A 19589-nucleotide genomic window follows, 5' to 3' on the forward strand; every position below is an offset into this window, starting at 1 on the left:
CAATGAATATTCAGGACTGATTTCCTTTAGGATTGACTGGTTTGATACCCTTTCAGTCCAAGAGACTCTCAAGAGTCTTCTCCAACACCACAGTTCAAAAGCATCAATTTTTTGGCTCTTAGTTTTCTTTATGGTCCAACCCTCACATCCATACATGACTACTGGAAAAAACCATAACTTGGACTAACCATCCTTTGTTGGCAAATTAATGTCTCTGCTTTTTAATATGCTATCTAGGTTGGTCATAGCTTTCCTTCCAAGGCACAAATGTCTTTTAATTTCATAGCTACAGTGATTTTGGAGTCCAAGAAAATAAAGTCTCTCACTGTTTCTATTGTTTCCCCATCTATTTGCCATGAAATGATGGGAGCAGATGCCATGATCCTAGTTTTTTGAAAGCTGAGTTTTAAGCCAGCTTTTTCACTCTCCTCTTTCACTTTCATCAAGAGGCTGTTTAGTTCCTCTTTGCTTTCTACCATAAGGGTTGTGTCATCTGTATATCTGAGGTTATTGATATTTCTCCCAGCAATCTTGATTCCAGCTTGTGCTTCATCCAGCCTGGCATTTTGCATGATGTACTCTGCATATAAGTTAAATAAGCAGGGTGACAATATATAACCTTGACATACTCCTTTCCCAGTTTGGAACCAGTCCGTTGTTCCATGTCCAGTTCTAACTGGTGCTACCTGACCTGAATACAGATTTCTCAGGAGGCATGTAAGGTGGTCTGGTATTCCCATCTCTTGAAGAACTTTCCACAGTTTGTTGTGATGCACACAGTCAAAGGCTTTAGCATAGACGGTGAAGCAGAACTAGATGTTTTTCTGGAATTCTCTTGCCTTTTCAATGATCCAGCAGATGTTGGCAATTTGATCTCTGGTTCCTCTGCCTTTTCTAAATCCAGCTTGAACATCTGGAAGTTCTTGGTTCATGTACTGTTGAAACCTGACTTAGAGAATTTTTAGCATTACTTTGCTAGCACGTGAGATGAGTGCAACTGTGCAGTAGTTTGAACATTCTTTGGCATTGCCTTTCTTTGGGATTGAAATGGAATAGATGGCTTTAGAGTTATTATAGTAAAGTCTACCATATAAATGATAGTTTATTAACTACTATAATGTGTTTATGGGCTTCCTTCTATCATCTTGAGTGTATTTTCTCATTTAATCCTTATTACCCTACCTGGTAGACACTATTATTGTATTCACTTTTAAGATGAAAAAACTGGGTCATAGCAAGGTTACATAATTTACTCAAGTGGACATTGCAAGCAACCAAAGTTTGATGTAGGAACCAAACTTCAAACCCAGCAGTCTTCCTCCACAATCCATATCCTAACTACCACATTTACTGTTTTCCATATATATACTAAACATGATTTATAGTAAACATGATTTATCTCAGTGCAAACACACACACAAGCACACACAGACACTCAAATATTTTCTCAATCCATGAATGATAAAAATAAAGCTACTGTCATCTAGAGATTCTAAACAGAAGCTCATCCCATTAAAAATGTTAGTCTAAACTAGTCTAAGGTATGACGCTAATTAAACAATGATGTTGGTTTTGCTTTCCAGGCAAAAATATAACACTTGCTGGTTCCTAGAATCAAGTTTTTCACTCCCAAATTTGACCAACAAGCTCTGCTGTTTGATCTTTATGTATAGAAAAATGAAACAAACAAACAAAAATAACACATGGATTCACCAGCATAAATCTCATCAATCCTTCCATTTTTACCAATGAAGCAATTATATCTATACAATGATTTGGTAATCTGAGTAATTAGTTAGAAGAAGAGTCACAGAGAAAATATTGGTGTAATCAAGGATTGACCAACCTTGTAACTTCCTGTCTTTCCCTCCAGTGAATTTGGAGTTAGATAACTTGATCGAAGGTTTATGTCAGACACTTTCACCATGATATCTCTGTAATTTCCCCTGTAACGTGCAGTAAATGGAATCGCAATGCATATTGGAAATGGAATTCTCTTTTCCATATCTGAGCACTCCACAGTGATGACATTGCTGACCAACTCTTCATTCTCACTCACTATTAAAGAACTCATGCTATTAGTTACCCTGCATTGTAAATGTTGTAGAACATAGGCTGGTGCTGTAATATAACAAGACACTTGGGGGACAGTATCATCACTCAGCACATCAAGATACCTGTAGGGGAAAAGGGGACATCATTGTTTTTCAATTAGTTGATTTATGGACTATATAGTGAAATGTCTAAGAGTATCAGTTCTAGAGCCACGGTGTTGTGGTGTGAATCCCAGCTCTCCCATTTCTGACACTGTGACTTTGGGCAAGATACACAACTTCTCTGTGCCTCAACTTTCTCAACTCTAAAATAGTGAAAAATAATACCAGTCTCATATGAAGGCTGTGAGAATTAAACGAACAATTATACAGTAAAGTCATTTAAAAGCTATGCCTGGCATATAGTAAGTACCATGTAAGTTATCCATTGTTATTGTTGTTATTACAGTTATTATTTAGGTGGTCAATTCATCTCTCAGTTTTGCTCACTTCAAATATAAATCTGAAGATTGCTGAAGCTTCTTGATAAATCAAAAACTAATACCTGAATAGTTTTCTAAGTTTTGATGAAAGGAAATGTGTGTGTGTGTGTGTGTGTGTGTATATATATATATATATATACATATATATATATATGTTGTCCTGGAATTGTCTAAATGCCATAAATCAAGTGATGATGCTTATTACATTTTTAATAAAAATTGAGAAAATATAAAAGTACTGTGAATGTACATTTAATCAAGGTGAATAGAAACAGAATATTCACAGTCCTCAAAGAACCAATCCAAAAGCTTATTTTTACCTTTGGTTTTACTCTTACTTTCTGTATCATCATCTTTGCCAAACATTTTAGAATCTTATAGATTTGAATTCAAATTTGATATTAGTTACTTACTAACTGCTTTATCTTTAACATCAATAATTCTTATTAAAATAGCTATTAATAATATTTTAGCTCTTTCTATGATCAGGTTTTGTGCTAGACATTATTTCGTTTAAATTCCCATGCTATGGGGTCAGGCATATCCCACTGTCATTACCATTTTATAAATAAAGAAACTGAGGTTTAGAAATTTTAACTTTCTGAAAATTACACAGATAGTAAGTTGTAGAGTCAATAAATGAATCCATCTATCTTTAACACAAAAGCTCAAACTTTCTATTATATCAGACTTCCTCAAATCATTCTAAAACGCTGGTTTCATTATCCATTATAAACTGAAACAAATATCAAATATCAAATAATTCAATCTTCACAATAGTGTGAAGATTGAATGAGATAAAATGTTTCAACTTCTTATAATAGTGAATTAACATAAAATGAGTTTTCAATAAACATTAAATCTCTACACAGCTTGCACTTCTTCTCTTCTTTCTATTTCTTATTTCCTACCAGTGACATGACTGAAACATAAACAGTGTCAAAGAGAAATAAGAGAATCTTTAAAAAAGATTTTTTTTTAAAAAAAGAAAAGGATCTTTATAAAATACAGTGTAAATACCCAGTTCTAAAATAATCAGGTTTTAACTATTTTCAATTAATAAATTTAACTTTAAAATGCCCTGTAACACAGAAATCTAAAAAATATGTTGAAATAGAAGAGAGGATTATTTATTTATATTTACAATTCTTAACCCATACAGTGAGGAGGAATAGAAAATTACTCAAGTCATTGGTCTGTTTGAGTATTCTCTGATCATGATGATAATGGTACTTCAGAAAATTAGATACATTGTTTAATGGAAGGTGCAATGATTCTGCCTTGTAACACTTCAAAAATGACTCTCTTCTGTGCCCTGGAAGCCCAACTCAATACACTCTTCTTCCAAAAGACTAACAAAGTAGAGCAAGGAGACCTGTAGATCTAATCAAGCAGATCTAGTCCAGCCACCAAAATAATCATATTGGTTTATTCCAGTGTTGTTTCCCTTTGAGTCTGTATACACTAGGACAACTACCCTGAAAGAGTTAGACTTTTTAAAAAATATTCTCCAGGAAGGAATCACAACAGATTCCAAACTAGGTTTTGTTTATGACACTCATCTTTCTTGGGGCACCATGGCTTCCTAGCCTGAGGAGCTTCAATGAGCAGTCATCTTACGAAACATGCAAGCCAAGCAAAAGTGGTTACATTGCCACAAAGAGGAAATCACTAACAAGAACACCTAAAGGAGGTGTTAGAGGGAGTGGTTCAGCAGTGACTCATTAGTTGATGCATTGAGTCATTTCTGAGTGTGAGGATTCAAAGTGTTAATGTTTTTCTCAAGTGAAATGGGAACCACATATTGACTGCTTTTAACAGTTGTTTTTCAGAAGCATAAGTCTTTCAAACCTGGGGGGTCTTTCATGCCTTGAATGTGCTCCTGTGACATCTATGAAATTGACTAGACTTTCAGACATGTAGGGAACCTCAGAGCTCATCCCTTTCCTTTCATAGATGAGATAACAAAGTCAAAGTGAGCAAAATGACTTGCCTGAGACCATAGACTCATTTGTGGTGTTGTCCTGGAAATGGTATTGTGTGTCTGAAAGAGCACAGATGGGATAAGTGATGTTTGATGGTGTGTGTGTGGTGGAGAAAGTGAGGATTGGTGGTGGTAAAATAAATCAACATAGAGATGTTTAGCTGAGAGTGAAGGTTGGCCAAGCAACAAGGTACTAGACCCTTTAGATGATTTTATCCTTTGATCTTATCAAATAATCCCAGGAAGTATATATAATTTCTACAAATAAAAAATGGGTCTAAGAAATGAAACAAGTTGCTCAGGGTCACAGAACTAGTATGGAATAAAACAGGAGATAAATTTATGTCTATCTGTCTTCTAAACCAATGATATTTTTATTCCCCATTGTCTTCTAAGAGTCTTATTTTTACTGGGAAAATATAGCTTATGAATATTTTATTTTGTTTAAAGAAATATGGATTATTATTACCTTGTCTAGGGGCGATGGATTCATAAAATAGACCAGTCAATTTCAACATATTTTTTTGAAGTCATGGGCTCTTTGAAAGTCTGGCGAGAGCTCTAGACCATCTCCAAGGATATAAAGTAGTTGTGAAAATATATATTCAATTTTAAGAATCTCCCGAAGCTTATGCCTAAGCCCTCCCAGAGTTCTACAGACACAGGTTACAGATACATGATGATTTATATTAATACATAAAATAAATGTGAGAATTTGAAAATATACATAAAATAAATCAGAGGCTAGGAAATTCTCTTCTAATATTTGAACTCTGCAGTCTCCTAGTTGTTTTTTCCTCATGACAATCTAAAGAGTACTGATTTAGGAAACTGTCCGTGTTCAGGACAATTGTTCATTTTAACCACTTTCTTAAACAGTCAATTCCTTCTTCCATTAAAGAAGCATTTTTTTTTCTGGAAGCTGTAAGAAACTAATAATAACAGCCTTATAAATTTTTATGGTAGTAATTTAAACAGTTATTGATTGCTAATATCTTTAGGAGATATGAAATATAGATATAAAATTTTACTCATGTGTAAATTGTTTTATATACAAGTGGAAACACATATAGGTAGGCGTACACAAGCACCTCTTACATTGTATTTACTTACTCCTTTTCCATTATGTTATTCTTTTGCTTTAGACTCTCTGAGTCACTGGGAAGACTATTCACACATTTATTGGAGCTATCACATGTTATTGAGGATGTGGTAATCTCTTCTCTTTGGCTTTCTGAAATCTCTTGAATTTCTCTTTCTGTTGTCTGGATTATGTCATGCAACTCTTCCCTGTTTCCATTTATGCTCTCAATAGTCATGTGTTCTATTTGTTTATCATCTTTATTTTCTGCATTATCTGGGAACATTTTGTTCTGTGACTCTTCTTGCCCTGTTACATCTCCATTCAATGATGTATTGTTTTCTTTTTCCACTAATTCTGAACTCTTATGTATTTTATTTTTTTTCAACTGGACCTGGTTTGTGTAATGACTTTCCTCTCCATTTGTGGGAGAAACAGTAGCTGTTTCTATGACATTTTGTTCCCCTCTTGCAGCAATGTCTGTTGCTTTGATATCTTGAATGGTGGACTTTGTCTGCAGTGGAGTACATTCATCATGCATGCCGCATAAATTACACATCTCCTTTTCTTCTTTCTTTAGAAATGTAGCAGTGCTCCCCAAATATTCATTTATTTTCATGAGGCAGTCTATGAACGTAATGGTTTCTACACACACAATACACACAGAGACACATAAAAAGAATAAATACAAAACTAAACCACATTGTTTTTCCACTGACATGTAATAAAGTATGGAGAAATTATCCTAGAAATCTGTAAAGACCTTTGTGTGTGTAAGACCCTTACTAGGCTTTAAAGCCTGTATCCCTCTTGAAGAAGTCATTTGTACAACTGTAATTTTTTTAACACATCTAGAAATTGGGGACAAATTGTCTTTTTAACATAATAGCAAAGAATAAATCCAATTCCTCTTGCTTGTGAAAATTCTTTGAATATTTGAAGGTATCATGACCACTAACCTCCCCCATAACATGCTGTCTTATTGAAGTCAACATCTCCTTCCATTCATTCCTCATATGGTATGATTTGGGGGAAATTATTTTTCTTCTTTGAATGTACTATATAGTTTATCAATGATCCACATATAATGATTTGCCTGAAGTTTAGTGGAATGCTTCAAATAGACTTGGGTAGCAGGCATGCCATATCTACATTATTTCTGCTGATGCAGATGCTATATTTTGTTGAGTACTTTGTTTGCTATTATGATTTAATTAAGTTCACACTATTCATCCTGCTGGGCTTGTGATCACTGACAATTTTCAATAAGCCTTTCAAAGAATAGCTCTAATGACACCAATTCTCTGATTGGAACCTGGCTACTCAAAAACTAATAAACCAAGTCAAACCTCTTTGCTCTGGTGTAAACCTCTCATTGTGATCTGATCTGAGATAGTCTCTTACTCCATCCCTGTTTCTTATTTTATTTTCCTATTTAAGCATTCCTCCTCTCCTCACAGCTGGGGTCACTTGATGGCTTCTTATAGGCTTAGCAACTCTCCAATCTTTAAAATTCAACTCTGAACTCAGAAATATGTAATTTAAGGTGCCATATGGCTCAGTGTTTTCAAAGTCATCACTAAAACATCTTCAACTAGTCTAGCCTTATCACTGGGCTCTAGTTCTGACTTTTTTTTTTGTCTTGTATCTGAGAACCAGTCTTTATTTTGAACTCCTCTTTTAGGAGCTGACCTTATTCTCCATGAATAATCACATCTTCATACATTGCCTAGAATCACATTCAGTTCTCTCTAGAGATTTGATTCCTGTCTCTGAGTTCCAGCTTAGGGTCTCTGGGTCATGCTGCTTTTGGACAGATTTCCCTCAATGTCCACGATCTGCTCTCTAGACTGAATTTTTAACATTATCTGCCCTGGATTCCCAATTGATGAGACCTGCCCACTTGCCTTCACCCCATGTTATTTAGAGTTGGATTTCATGATGCCCATCTTCTTATCTAGAGTAACTATTGTTTGAGATAATAGGCATTGGATACCACATTTTTCCTGCCATGCTGTACTTAGCATCCATAACTGGGCTTATTCCCAAGAACCTGCACCCCTCTTTATGTGTGTCTTGGGGGTATAATTTCATATTCCATCCCACCCTGGACTTCCCAATATTTTTGTGATTAGCAAGTTCAAGTTTAAATAAGTCTAAAATTAGAATATCATATTTCAATATGGAAAAACTGATCAACCTGCCTCAAACTAAGCCTATATTTTCCTACTTCTAAGTGTTGGATCCTGCTGATAACACCTCTGCCTGGAATGTTCTTTCAACATGCCCAAGTTCTGGCTGCATAAACCCAATCCATTCCTTCACCCTCAGGTTAGATGCTGCATTTGTCTTAGCAAAATTCTCCACCTGAAAAAATGTAATCTCACCTGTTTCTGAAGACTTAAGGCACTTCATTTGTACGTCTGTAATGGGACTGTCCTCAATGTCCCTTGTGTTACTGTGCAGTTGTGTTACTTCCCACATCAAATCGTTCATTCTTTATGGACTGAGACCTTAACGTAGCCTCTGTGTGCTCATTAGCCCTCTCAGAGTGGCTAATAAATATTTTTTAGAGAAAGAATAAATAAATACTTGCCTTGTCTCCAGGTACAATGATTCTCTTTGTCAAGCAGTGCGTACAGCTGCTGGCAGGTGGAGCGCAGAGTCCCTGCAGTGTGCTCCAAGAGTTGGTGAAGGGCCCCACTGAGCTCCTGACCCAGAAAGACCACTGTGGCGATCCAAGAGGCCCCACCAGCCCCTTCACAGTGGTCTTCACCCAGAAGCACCTGCGTTAGCATCAGATTTTGTCTCCAAATCTGCTTCAATATATGGCCTAGTTTACCTGAGCCCATGTCTTCTGCATCCATCTTACTCTCCAAGAGTGGAATGTTTCCTGACAGCAAAGCCTAAAGGTTTAGCAAATTTAATCTTGGCTATGGATTTTTTTTTTCTTCTAAAATCTAGGAGATGATCCAAGTCAGCTCGCCAAGCACTTTCCTGCCACATAATAGTTTATTCAGCTTCTGTTGACCAGTGAAAAGTTACTAGGTGACCAAAGGAGGGGCATTCCAGCACCCTGGATGCCATTGTGTACAGAATGGTAAACCACGGGGACAGAGTTAGCTCACACAATCCCACTCGCCATGTAAGTTTTACAGTTTTGATATACCGTGGAAGCTCCATACATTTTTCACGTTTTAAGGCAACAAAATGTGGATTCTGTGGTAGGATGAGAAGTATAATAATCAAAGGTAAACTAAGTTAATAACATTGCTAATAATTCTATGTGATACTCTAAAATACTTATGCATGAGCTAATATGTTGTCTGAATTGCTTTAAAATAATCTGAGATTGTGGTAGTGGTGTATAGATGAAATAAAATTAGCTATAGGTTAATAATTGTTGAAGCTGGATATAGTTCCATGTGAGAGTCCTTATGATTATCTCTAGTTAGCATATACTTATAATATTTTTACCATAAAGAATTTTTAAAAATATTCCTCTGCTGGAGCAGAGTCTATTACCACTGGGTAGGAGATTAGTTTAATTAGTGCCTTCTTCTATGGCACATCTGCAGTGAGATCAAGATAGGTACTTGGCCTCTTTCCTCTCTGATAATTTCTCTCTAATTGGATAAAATGCTCCTTCACTAAAAGAAAGCAAACCTGAAGAGTGGCTTTCTCTAACTAGTGAGAAATCTTCACTGTGTATAATTAGAATTCATTCACAGCAAGTTCCCATTGCTGCCTGCCCCTCCATTGGCACATTGTACAGAGGCCAAGGCATTACAGGACTTGATACTGGAGGAGTCCAGGGTGTGAGGAGAAACCCAGAGAAGCCTGCTGCCTCCTCTCCAGGCCCCTCCTTTCATTAGGGAGAGTACAGCACCAGAGGCAGAAGACAGTACATTCCAGACAGGCTCCTGTTCTCTGGGAGACTCTGAAATGAAATGAAAACTTCCAAAGCACAGCCTGAATTCCGCCCTCCCTCCCATGGGCATTGCCTTGTCTCATCTTAAGCACCAGAGTTCTTAGAGCAACACTCAGAACACCTAGAAGATGAAATGGGAAAATACAGCCCAGTGAATAGGGAATAAAGAGTGAATGCCACCACAGGCCTAAATACTGCCCAAGAATTTTTGTGGTGTGAAGAGGCTGAGGAAAAGGAAAAGAGTGATATGGGAAGGCGTGGTAAGGGTTGGGGTAAAGGTGTGGGCTTATTCTCCAGTGGAAATCTTATTTTTCAGGGACTTCTGTTCCTTTAACTCCTGAAATATGTATGTAATTTGCATATGTTGTGTATATGGCTTTAATTTGATACCAATTCTGAGAACTTTCTGTAGCATTTACTGTGGCCCAGGTACTATCTACATGATGGGAACTTCAGAGAAAGGCAGAAAGATGATTGAAATCAGCTTAAACTGTGTTGAGAATTAGAGCAGAACTGTGAATTCAGAGTATCCCCAAAGCTTTGAGGGGTAAAAATTTCACTCGGATTAGAGGCCTGGAAAGTGAAAGTGAAGTCACTCAGTCATGTCCGACTTTTTGCTACTCCATGGGCTGTATCCTACCAGGATCCTCTATCCATGGGATTTTCCAGGCAAGAGTACTGGAGTGGGTTGCCATTTCCTTCTCCAGATTAGAGGCCTAATCCCTAATTAGGAGCTAATGTGTGAGCAGGATTTGAGCAGCTTTCACAACAGAGGGAAGGGATGTTCCAGCATAGGAAATAATATGATCAGAGGCAAGGAAGTAAGACATGACATTGTATGATAAAAAAGAGGAAAGCATGGCTTTTGAAGAGGGTTTATGAGTCTGGGAAGTGGTAAGAGAAATAATTACGGAGAGTGGTGAAGTTGGAATTGTGTTTTTGCAGACAAAAGAGAGATATTAAATATTTTTGAACCAAATAATTCTATAGTAAAATCTATGCTTTAGGGAGTTAGATGTTTTAGACGGTAGACACACAAGAATTAAGTGACTTGAGAGTCCATGTTAGAGCAGCAACAGTGCAGGCAAAGGAAGGTGATGTTTTGAGAGGAGATTTGAAGTAAAGGAACTAGAACTAGAACAATGGAAACAGTGACAGACTTTATTTTTGGGGGGCTCCAAAGTCACTGCAGATGGTGACTGCAGCCATGAAATTAAAAGATGCTTGCTCTTTGGAAGAAAAGCTATGACCAACCTAGACAGCATATTAAAAAGCAGAGACATTACTTTGCCAACAAAGGTCCATCTAGTCAAAACTATGGTTTTTCCAGTAGTCATGTACGGTTGTAAAAGTTGGACCATAAAGAAAGCTGAACACCAAAGAATGGTGCTTTTGAACTTTGGTGTTGGAGAAGACCCTTGAGAGTCTTTTGGACTGCAAAGAGATCAAATCAATCAATCATAAAGGAAATCAGTCCTGAATATTCATTGGATGGACTGATGCTGAAGCTGAAATTCCAATACTCTGGCCACCTGATGCGAATAACTGACTCATTGGAAAAGACCCTGATTTGGGGAAAGACTGAAGGGGGATGACAGAAGATGAGGTGATTGGATGGCATCACCAACTCGATGGGCGTAAATTTGAACAAGCTCCAGGAGTTGGTGATGGACAAGGAAGCCTAGCGTGCTACAGTCCATGTGATCACAAAGAGTCAGACACAACTGAGTGACTAAACCTGACTTGAATTATAACTTCTAAATCATCAGTTATAAAAAGAGGAACAGAAAGTATTGAAAACCCAGTCATCTATTTACTTGAGAAACATTTCTTGGCCACTTGTATAAAACTGTGCTTGGTAATGGAGTATGATTGAAATGTTTGGTTTAGGTGACTGAACAGATAGTAAACCAAATGAGTCAAGGAATTTGGAGAAAAAAATTCAGCTTGATAGGTAGATCATTTGATTAATTTTGGATTTATCATCTTTTAGATAGCATGGGACAATTCTTTGGAATATCTAATACATTTAGGAGAGGTCAGAAAAATATTGGCATGTTTGAATAGGTAGTGAATGAATCCCTAAAAACAGAAGACTTTAATGGGGAATTTACACCATGTACATTTTAAGTATTGAATAAAACTGATAATGAAATGCTGAATCACTGAACCAATATACATTTATTTCTTTCTAGATATGCATGAAAATACTCTCTCAGGTCAGGAGGAAAAAAGCCCAAACATTTTGCTTTAGCCTCATTGACATTTGCTGTCCTCAAGTCTAAACTTGTTCTCTGTCTGGCTTCCCCAAAATATGTAATATTGCAAGGTGAGACCTACCACAGGCCACGCTTGCTGTGTTTACTCATTAAAACAAGCATCTGCATGTTCCTGCATCTTGTTTTCAGTTAATTGATGTCACTAACCATGGAAAGAACTGACATTTGCAATCAAGGTTTGTGACACCCACAGAAGTTAACTGCAAAAAATTCACCTTGATGGGCTTTACAATGGATTAGCATCTTCATTGTGGTTACTCATTATTATGACTACAATACTTTCTCTACTGAGAATTCTTTGCTTCCACTGACATTAAAGGAATTAGTATGCAGTCTTGAATTCATACAAAACATTATGTGGTTGAAAAGACTGCAGTTCTTCATACAAAAGTATCAAAGTGAGTGCAGAGGAAATTCCAGTAAGCAGGACAGTCACTCACTGAACAAGTGAAGAAATATAACTTTGCAATAGACTGGACAGCCTACTGATGCTAGGCAGGAGAGGACAGTAAAGTTTCGAAGTATACGGAACTTTGCTACTTTCCACTTTGTTTATGGTGAGGAGCTGTGGATACATCAGATGTTAGCAACATTATTAGTTCTGTTATCTGATTTTGTTATTTTCTTTGAGTTTCTATGTAGTTACTGACCCCAAACTTTGGCGCAGTCAGCCCACATTAATTTTTCCCCATTTGAAAACTCTTATTGAATATCTTTTATCTATTTAGAGCAAGTTCTCACAACTGGATGATGAGTGGAAAGAGAAGGCAAAAATGATTGTTTTGTTTTTATTTTCCCCAATAACTTACTGTACTGGGAAAATGCAATTAAATATCAGAATTATCAATTTTAAAATGTCTTTGTAAAACAGGTGGTAAAAATCAAAGCTAAGACTTTTTGGTTAAACAATATAGATTTAATATATATTCTATCTCTGCTTTCTCCTAAAATGCCACTGAAGAAGATAAAACAACAGGTAAACTACAAAGGACAAAGAAAATGGTGATAATATGACAGAGAAAATACGTCAACAAACTTTTGGAAGATCAGAAGCAGATGGACAAGTTGTAAATAACCTAATCAAGCAAATACTGTCCCTATATGGTGGAAAATAGACTGGTTCTTGCCGTAGAAGCTCAGGAGAGCCCAGGAATTAGAGGCAGCAAATAACTCTGAACTGAGAATAAGGTTAGAGATGTAAACAAGTTTTGTTCAAATTCAGTTTGGGGAGCCATTAGATACCGAGATCCCTCCTCTCTGCCCCACATAGCCAGGCAACAGTCTCTCTTCCACCCATTGGAAGCTAGAGATGTTCTCTATGAAAAAACTGCAGCAGAGGCAGGAGGCTGAGCAGAAAACCGGAAGGGAGTGCCATTCTGACCATAAGGGTAAAGTGAGATTTTAGAAAGTGAAGTCCCACTCTATTCTGCTCAGGTCCAAGAATAGGGCCAGCAAGGTTAACCTCTCAGGCAGAAGATTAGAAGTTTGTTCTCTAGAGTGACTGAATACCCCAAGAAAAAGGCCAATTCATAGGAAATGTTTAGTGCTCCTCTCCCTTCTCCTCACCCTCTGTAGACTGCCCTGCTCCTGTTAGGTCATTCATGATGAAGCACCCAGTCAGAAGCCCTATGTAATTATGTAAAACCTTCCAAACAGTGAGCTTAATGCTTCACTTTTGAGTATGGAATATCAGTCAAGGGGGTGAGGCATTTGAAACAAGCCTCCTACATGCTGCTGAAGACTAAAGCAAACACAAAAAACTTGAAATAACAGAGCCAGGACAGGAAAGAGAAGAAAATATCGAATAAATCTATAATTAATACTCAGCATCTAGGATGTGAGAAGATAATGTACCCATACAATAAGAAAAGATTTTCTTAAAAAAAGAGAAGTATTCAGATAATGAGAAAGATCTCATAGGAGTTAAAATACAACAGGAAGTTTTTAAGCTGGTATATAGGTAAACATATCCCAGAGGTCAAACAAAAGACAAAAAGACAATAGAAAAAAGAAAAGGAAGTTAAGAAAATTAATGGTTCAGTCTAAGTGGTTCAATTAATATAAGTCCTAGAAAAAGGAAATAAAAGAAAGAAATTATCAAAAAACTGAAAATTTCCCATATGAAGTGTCTGATATTCCAGACTGAAGAAACTATAGGATCAGAACTATAGATTGAAAAAAGAAGAAAAAAATCATAACTAGTCATATTATTATGACTATTCATATTACTTTAAATACTATGAATATTCAAAGCATAAAGGACAAAGATACTAATAGCCTCCAAAGAAGCAAGAAAGGTCACATTTAAATCAGAAGGCATTAGACTTTTCAAAATCAACACTCAATTGTGACTTTGATAGTCTGAGATTTCCCTCTTTCTAATTCAGAATTCTGTTTTCCTCAAGACATCATTTGAGCCAGGGACAGAAAAAAGAAATGGTAATTATATGATGTGGTAGAGTTACTAGCTAAGGCTATAGTGGTAATCATATCACAGTAAAAAGTACATCAAATCAACATACTGTACACCTTAAACTTACACAATGTTATATGTCAGTTATATTTCAATAAAGCTGAGAGAAAAGACACTTTTTAAAAGTGTGCAGGGGGAGAAAGGGCATCTTTCAGGTATGCAAATATCAAAGCTTTTGCCTCCTCTATACCCATTCTTGGGAAACTACCAAGGGATGTAGCTTTTCCAAAAGCAATGGAGTTTTCACAGCACCAATTATTGTATTGAAGAAACTAGCTTTTGTCCATTATTTATTCTTGCTTCCTTTGTGAAAGATAAGGTGCCAATAGATGCATGGGTTCATCTATGGGCTTTTATCTGTTCCATTGGTCTTTATTTCTGTCTTTGTGCCAGTACCATACAGCCTTGACGACTGTAGCACTGAAGCATCATCTGATGTCAGGAAGGTTGATTCCTCCAGCTCCATTCTTTTTTCTCAAGATTGCTTTGGCTATATGGGGTCTTTTGTGTTTCCATATGAATTGTGAAAATTTTTGTTCTAGTTCTGTAAAAAAATGTCATTGGTAATTTGATAGGGATTGCATTGAATCTGCAGATTCCTTTTGGTAGTATAGTAATTTTCACAATACAGATTCTTCCAATCCAGGAACATGGAATATCTCTCCATCTGTTTATGTCATCTTTGATTTCTTTCATCAGTTTTTTATAGTTTTATGTATACAGCTCTTTTGTCTCCTTAGGTATATTTACTCCTAGGTATTTTGTTCCTTTTGTTGCAGTGGTAAGTAGGATTGATTCCTTAATTTCTCTTTCTGTGGTTCTGGGAAAACTGAACTGTTAAATTAGAACACTTCCTAACATCATACACAAAGATAAATTCAAAACAGATTAAAGGCCTAAATATAAGACAAGAAACTATAAAACTCTTACAGGAAAATATAGACAGAAAATTCTATGATGTAAATCACAGCAAGATCCTCCATGACCCACCTCCTAGAGTGATGGAAATTAAAAAAAAAAAAAAAATGGGACCTAATTAAACTTAAAAACTTTCACACAGCAAAGGGAGCTACAAACAAGGTGAAAAGAAAATCCTCAGAATGGGAGAGAATAATAGCAAATGAAACAATTAACAAAGGATTAGCCTCCAAAATATACAAGCAGCTCATGCAACTCAATACCAGAAAAACAACCAACCAAATCAAAAAAGCAGGCAGAAGACCTAAACAGACATTTCTCCAAAGAAGACATACATATGGTTAGTAAGCACGTGACAAAAAACTCAACATTGCCCATTAGTAGAGAAATGCAAATAAAAACTACAATGAGATCACCTCACAGCAGTCAAAATGGCCATCATCAAAAAAAAATCTACAAACAATAAATGCTGGAGAGGGTGTGGAGAAGAGGGAATCCTCTTGCACTGTTGGTAGGAATGTAAGTGGATACAGCCAGTAGGGAAGACAATGTGGAGATTCCTTAAAACACCAGAAATAAAACTATCATATGATCCAGCAATCCCACTACTAGGCATATACCCTGAGAAAACCATAATTGAAAAAGACGCATGTACCCCAATTGCAGCACACGTACCCTCGTTGCAGCACTATTTACAGTAGCTAGGACATGTATGCAACCTAGATGTCCATTGACCGATGAATGGATAAAGGAGCAGTGGTACATATTTACGATGGAATATTTCTCAGCCATAAAAATCAATGCATTTGAGTCAGTTTTCATGAGGTGAATGAATCTAGAGTCTATTGTACACAGTGAAATAAGTCAGAAAGAGAATGCATATCCAGAAAGATTGTACTGATAAACTTATGTGCAGGGCAGCAATGGAGATGCAGGCATAGAGAACAGACTTATGGACACAGACAGGGAAGGAGAGGTTGTGACAAATGGAGAGAGTAGCATGAAAACATACACACTATTGTATGTAAAATAGTCAGGTCTGATTCTTTGTGACCCCGTGGACTATAGCCCACCAGGCTCCTCTGTCCTTGGAATTCTCTAGGCAAGAATACTGGAATGGGTAGCCATTCCCTTCTCTAGGGGATCTTCTCAACAAAGGCCCCAATCTTATAATAAATCCCTTTCAATACCCTTTAACTGAGATGCACCATAGCTCCTCATGGTGTGAGTTCCCCCTCATTGAAATGAGTAATAAGCCCTGTCTGTTCAATTAAAGGTCTGTTCCTGGTGGCCTTTGGCTGGAGGGCATTGACAGATCCTTGAATATGTGGGTTGGAAAGAGGGTAAGAGGCAAGCATATGTCATTGTCCTCTTAAGTGTTGTCATACTATTTTGTTTTATACACACACACACACACACACACACACACATGCACGCACGCACATTGAGACAAGGCAAATTCACATATTTAAAAAGAACTGAGGCCAAATGTTACACTCACTATAGGTCCTTTTGCAATGATATTAAGGCTGACATAACATATTCATGTCAAATGGGTTACTTCATACAGCTAACACATATTTTATTGACTTTATAAAGAGTAATTTATCATTGAAAATGTCTGGAATTCAGTGGCAAGTGTTCAAGAATGAACTTAAGTTAGAAGCAGTCAAATGGGCAGGGCATAATCTTCAAACAGAGATGGAATAACTACCACCTGGTTCTGCCCAATATCAAATACTTCTTCTGGGACACAGTGCCTCTGATACAGCAGAAGGTCAACACATGTTTGATGACTAAGATAATGATGAAGTGTAATAAACAATATATAAGTTATTTAAAAATCATCATATTATTCTAAAAATGTAATAAAAATGTTTCTTACTATCATCAGATACTTGATCTGGATTCAAATTTCCAGTTATCTCATAAAAGTTGTAAATGCTTTATTTTTTTACACAAGTTCTAACAATTGGGCTCCACTAAAGGCCCACATAGGCAACTGCTGCTGCTACTCTAAGTCACTTCAGTTGTGTCTGACTCTGTGCAACCCAATAGACGCAGCCCTGGAGTGCGTTGCCATTTCCTTCTCCAATGCATGAAAGTGAAAAGTTAAAGTGAAGTTGCTCAGTTGTGTCCGACTCTTTCTGACCCCATGGACTGCAGCCTACCAGGCTTCTCCACCCATGGGATTTGCCAGGCAAGAGAACTGGAGGGGGTGCCATTGCCTTCTCCGACATAGGCAACTAACTCCTTGTTAATAATTTTCATACAAATTAAAACAACTGAAAAACTCATTCAAAAATTATGCCAGCACAAAGATAGAAATATAGATCAATGGAACAAAATAGAAAGCCCAGAGATAAATTCATGCATGTGTAGACACCTTATCTTTGACAAAGGAGGCAAGAATATACAATGAAGAAAAGACAATCTCTTTAACAAGTGGTGCTGGGAAAACTGGTCATCCACTTGTAAAAGAATGAGACTAGAATGCTTTATAACACCATATACAAAAATAAACTCAAAATGGATTAAAGATCTAAATGTAAGACCAGAAACTATAAAACTCCCAGAAGGAAACATAGGTAAAACATCTCTGACATAAATCACAGCAGGATCCTCTATGACCCACCTCCCAGAGTAATGGAAATAAAAACAAAAATAAACGGGACCGAATTAAACTTAAAAGCTTTTGCAAAACAAAGGAAACTATAAGCAAGGTGAAAAAACAGCCTTCAGAATGGGAGAAAATAATAGTAAATGAAGCAACTGACAAAGAATTAATTGAAAAAATATACAAGCAGCTGATGCACCTCAATTTCAGAAAAATAAATGACCCATCAAAAAATGGGCCAAAGAACTAAACAGACGTTTCACCAAAGAAGACATACAGATGGCTAACAAACCCATGAAAAGATGCTCAACATCACTCATTATCAGAGAAATGCAAATCAAACCACAATGAGGTACCATTTCACGCCAGTCAGAATGGCTGCTATCAAAAAGTCTACAAACAACAAATACTGGAGAGGGTGAAGAGAAAAGGGAACCCTCTTACACTGTTGGTGGGAATGCAAACTAGTACAGCCACTATGGAGAACAATATGGAGATTTCTTAAAAAACTGGAAATATGACCGAGCAATCCCACTGCTGGGCATACACACTGAGGAAACCAGAATTGAAAGAGACACGTGTACCCCAATGTTCATCACAGCACTGTTTACAATAGCTAGGACATGGAAGTAACCTAGATGTCCATCAGCAGATGAATGGATAAGAAAGCTGTGCTACATATACACAATGGAATATTACTCAGCTATTAAAAAGAACACATTTGAATAAGTTCTAATGAGGTGCATGAAACTGGAGCCTATTATACAGAGTAAGTCAGAAAGTAAAATACCAATACAATATATTAATGCATATATATGGAATTTAGAAAGATGCTAACGATGACCCTACATGTGAGACAGCAAAAGAGACACAGATGTAAAGAACACTCTTTTGGACTCTGTGGGAGAAGGCGAGAGTGGGATAATTTGAAAGAATAGGATTGAAACATGTGTATTACCATATGTGAAATAGATCACCAGTCCAAGTTCAATGCATAAAACAGGACACTCCAAGCTGGTTCACTGGGACAACCCTGAGGGATGGGATGGGGAGGGAGTTGGGAGGCAGGTTCAGGATGGGGGATACATGAACATCTAAGGCTGATTCATGTAAATGTATGGCAAAAACCACTACAATATTGTAAAGTAATTAGCCTCCAATTAAAACAAATAAACTAATTTTTAATTATGCCAAAAAAATGGTGCTAGAACAATTTCCTCATAAATTTTAAGCTTATCTTTCATTTTTGTTATATTTATGTGTTAATGAGAAGTAGCAGCAAAGGAGTTAATTCAAACTAAGTCACCAGATTTGAAAACTATAGCCAACATATTTGCAGAGATCATTTCATTCCTTTGTGTTTAAGTAAATTCCAAAACGTTACCAACTGATTGCAGTAACTATTGATTTTAATATGGTTTTTCATACCTGAAGGTTTAGTGTTGAAAGTTCTTATTGGTGACTTCTACAGTCACTATATAGCAAAAATGGTTTGTTCAGGGTGTCAGGAACTGTGTTATTCAATTTTTTGGTTAGTAAAAACTCTTCTTTTAGTGGCCTCTGAAATTACTATCAGTGTTTGAATTACAGCTTACAACCTTTCTCTGTTGAGTCATTGTTGTGTTTATGAAAACTATGACTCTATAGAGTCATGGGCCTATGACATGAAACCAATGAAGTGAACTTTCATGAGAAATGAAAACTAGACAGCCTTCTTCTCTGCCAAAATTTTCAGAGACAGATTTTCAAACGAGGGTGTGCCAGGTGCAT

The 19589-nt window shown here is 36.7% G+C and overlaps 2 protein-coding genes across 14 annotated transcripts in view; one reads left to right on the forward strand and one right to left on the reverse strand.

Annotated features, from left to right (window-relative positions):
- Positions 1-17875, reverse strand: part of DTHD1 (death domain containing 1) — a 118103-nt gene extending 100228 nt beyond the window's left edge. For 2 of the 3 annotated variants that reach the window (XM_086406198.1, XM_086406197.1), the window contains exons 1-2: positions 5634-8614; positions 1847-2177 (exon numbers count right to left, since the gene is read on the reverse strand). In XM_086406198.1, the coding sequence (XP_086262324.1) occupies positions 1847-2177; positions 5634-6322 (1020 nt within the window). In that variant the 5' untranslated portion in view covers positions 6323-8614. Of the gene's footprint in view, positions 1-1846; positions 2178-5633 lie in introns of all 3 variants that reach the window. The other variant, XM_086406199.1, reaches the window with a different exon arrangement.
- ARAP2 (ArfGAP with RhoGAP domain, ankyrin repeat and PH domain 2) overlaps positions 1-19589 on the forward strand; it is a 585721-nt gene that overhangs the window by 338298 nt on the left and 227834 nt on the right. The gene's annotated exons all lie outside the window — the stretch shown is intronic.

Source organism: Bos grunniens, chromosome 6, assembly GCF_055505025.1.
Source record: "Bos grunniens cultivar Pamir isolate PY7600 chromosome 6, Bosgru_T2T1.0, whole genome shotgun sequence".
Classification (NCBI taxonomy): Eukaryota; Metazoa; Chordata; class Mammalia; order Artiodactyla; family Bovidae; genus Bos; species Bos grunniens.